The following is a 2,113-nucleotide window of genomic DNA, read 5'->3' on the forward strand; positions in this document are numbered from 1 at the left end:
TGACATCAAATAGGTACACTATGAAAATATAGCTAACAAAGAATCTAATGATATTTAATTGGTATCATAAATGTTATTATCTTGTCATATAAATTTGGTCAAACTAAATTTTTTTTGACTCTTTAAGATTTTTGGAATGACTTATAATTTGGAACGGAGGGAGTAATATATTTAACGACCAACCGAGATATATTTGGAAATCCTAGATTTGGAACATTGTAAACTTTTGTACTCTTTGTATATGCACGAAGACGTGGGTTCATCTATTTGTAAATTGTAATGACGATTAGGGTTCGGGGTTCCTTAACCCTAAAGATATGTTGTATGGTAGGAAGCTTCACACCTAAGTTCTCTTGTTGCGACCAAGCATATGAAAAACCAGAGAATATGCTAGTTGCATTATCACTACTATAAATAATTCGTAGAAAGTCAGAAGCTTAAATCTTTGTAAAGCATAAAATAACAAGTAGGCGTACACACGCAACATCCTCACGCGCCTATTTAACCCCTCCCACTCTCTCTCTGATCGCGATCCAAGAAGCAAACGGAAGAAAGCTAGCCGTGAGTTTGCCAAGGGTTTCTTCCAAAAGGGATCAAGCTGCCATGGGTTCCCGCTACGAGGTGGAGGTTACCGTGGGCTCGGGGCAGGACCTCAAGAACGTCAACTGGCGCAACGGCGACCTCAAGCCCTACGTCGTGCTCTGGGTCGACGATGGCCCCAAGTGCTCCACCGGCGTCGACCACCACGACGGCGAGAACCCCGAATGGCGGGACGAGAAGCTCGTCGTCCGGGTGCCGCCCTCCACCGCCCGCCTCGAGGACGCCGTCCTCCACGTCGACGTCGTCCACGCCAACGCCGCCGCGGGGACCAAGCCGCTGGTGGGGTCCGCGCGCCTCCCGCTCCGCGATGTCGTCGACGACGTCGGGGTCGGGGGCAAGAAGGCCTCCCGCACGCTCCGTCTGAAGAGGCCCTCCGGCCGGCCGCAGGGGCGGGTCGACGTCCGCGTCACCGTCCGCGAGGCCGCGCGGCACCACGACCCGAGCCCGTACCCGGCGCCCGCCGGCAGCGGCTCTCGCGACCCGTACCACGCCGCCCCGCCGCCGCCGGCCTACTACGGCCAGCAGCCACCGCAGGCCGCGCCGCCGGTGGGGTACCCGGCGTACGCTCCTTCTGCTCCGGCGTACGCGGCCGCGGCGCCGCCAGTGGTTGTTGCGGCCGCTGCTCCACAGAAGGGCAACCATTCGGGGATGGGGATGGGAACAGGTCTGGCGGTGGGTGCAGCGGCCGGGATGCTAGGCGGGTTGGCGCTTGCAGGAGGAGCTAGCTATCTGGGGGAAAGGTTCCATGACGGCTGCTGCAGCGACGACGACGACGACTACTATTAAAACAGAGACGGAAGGTGACGGCCGGCGGCGTGGCATGGGCATGGCCCATGGGAAGGAGGAACGATTGAACAACAACAGGTTGAGAAGGGATTGAAATAAGTGGGACTCCAAATAAAGCAAAATGGATAAAAAATTTCAACTTTATTAGCGTTCTGTTTAACCGCAGCCGTGTTTGTATTTTGATTTGCTTGTAGTACAATCTATCTGAAATTCTGAATTGATGAATCACCTCAAAAGTTTTCTTAGTTGCATTCAATCTAACTTTCAGCCTAGTTACGTTTTGACTTTTGAGGGAGGAAATGCTAATTTCAGACCGCGCGCGAGCGGCGCGCGTTCACGCCCTCGCCTGCGCACATCCTTCATCAAGCAGCAACGAATCCCATACCGTGGCACCGTGCTGGCCGACAGGCCCTCACCCAAATCCCCTTCCAAACAAACGCCGCCGCTAGCTGCAGGCTGCAGCGTGCAGAACTGCAGCCTCTCCTCCTTCCTCACGACTTGAGCTGAGGACAAATCGCGCCATAGCTCCGGTGGCGCCTCCACCTACCTTTTGGATTGAGATGCATGACCGGGTTAGGATACTATAACGCGGTTTTCAATCAGAACTGTTATAAATAATTAGCCTCAATAATATTATTTCTCATTACTGATAATATATCCAAACTTTTATAAATGAATATTTATTTTGGGACCAAGAGTATATGTTAATCGTTTTTTAAAGGGTTGG

The 2,113-nt window shown here is 52.5% G+C and overlaps 1 protein-coding gene across 1 annotated transcript; it reads left to right on the top strand.

Moving 5' to 3' along the window:
• Window positions 1–542: 542 nt before the first annotated feature.
• LOC120710534 (protein SRC2 homolog) lies at window positions 543–1,614 on the top strand. Its single transcript, XM_039996196.1, has one exon. The coding sequence runs from the start codon at window positions 604–606 to the stop codon at window positions 1,384–1,386; it is 783 nt and encodes a 260-aa protein (XP_039852130.1). The 5' UTR covers window positions 543–603; the 3' UTR covers window positions 1,387–1,614.
• Window positions 1,615–2,113: the final 499 nt, after the last annotated feature.

Source organism: Panicum virgatum, chromosome 5K (genome assembly GCF_016808335.1).
Source record: "Panicum virgatum strain AP13 chromosome 5K, P.virgatum_v5, whole genome shotgun sequence".
In the NCBI taxonomy this organism is placed as follows: Eukaryota; Viridiplantae; Streptophyta; class Magnoliopsida; order Poales; family Poaceae; genus Panicum; species Panicum virgatum.

Bases quoted from the DNA above. Each gene is read 5' to 3' on its own strand.
- LOC120710534 (XM_039996196.1), top strand. From the start codon at position 604: ATGGGTTCCCGCTACGAGGTGGAGGTTACCGTGGGCTCGGGGCAGGAC.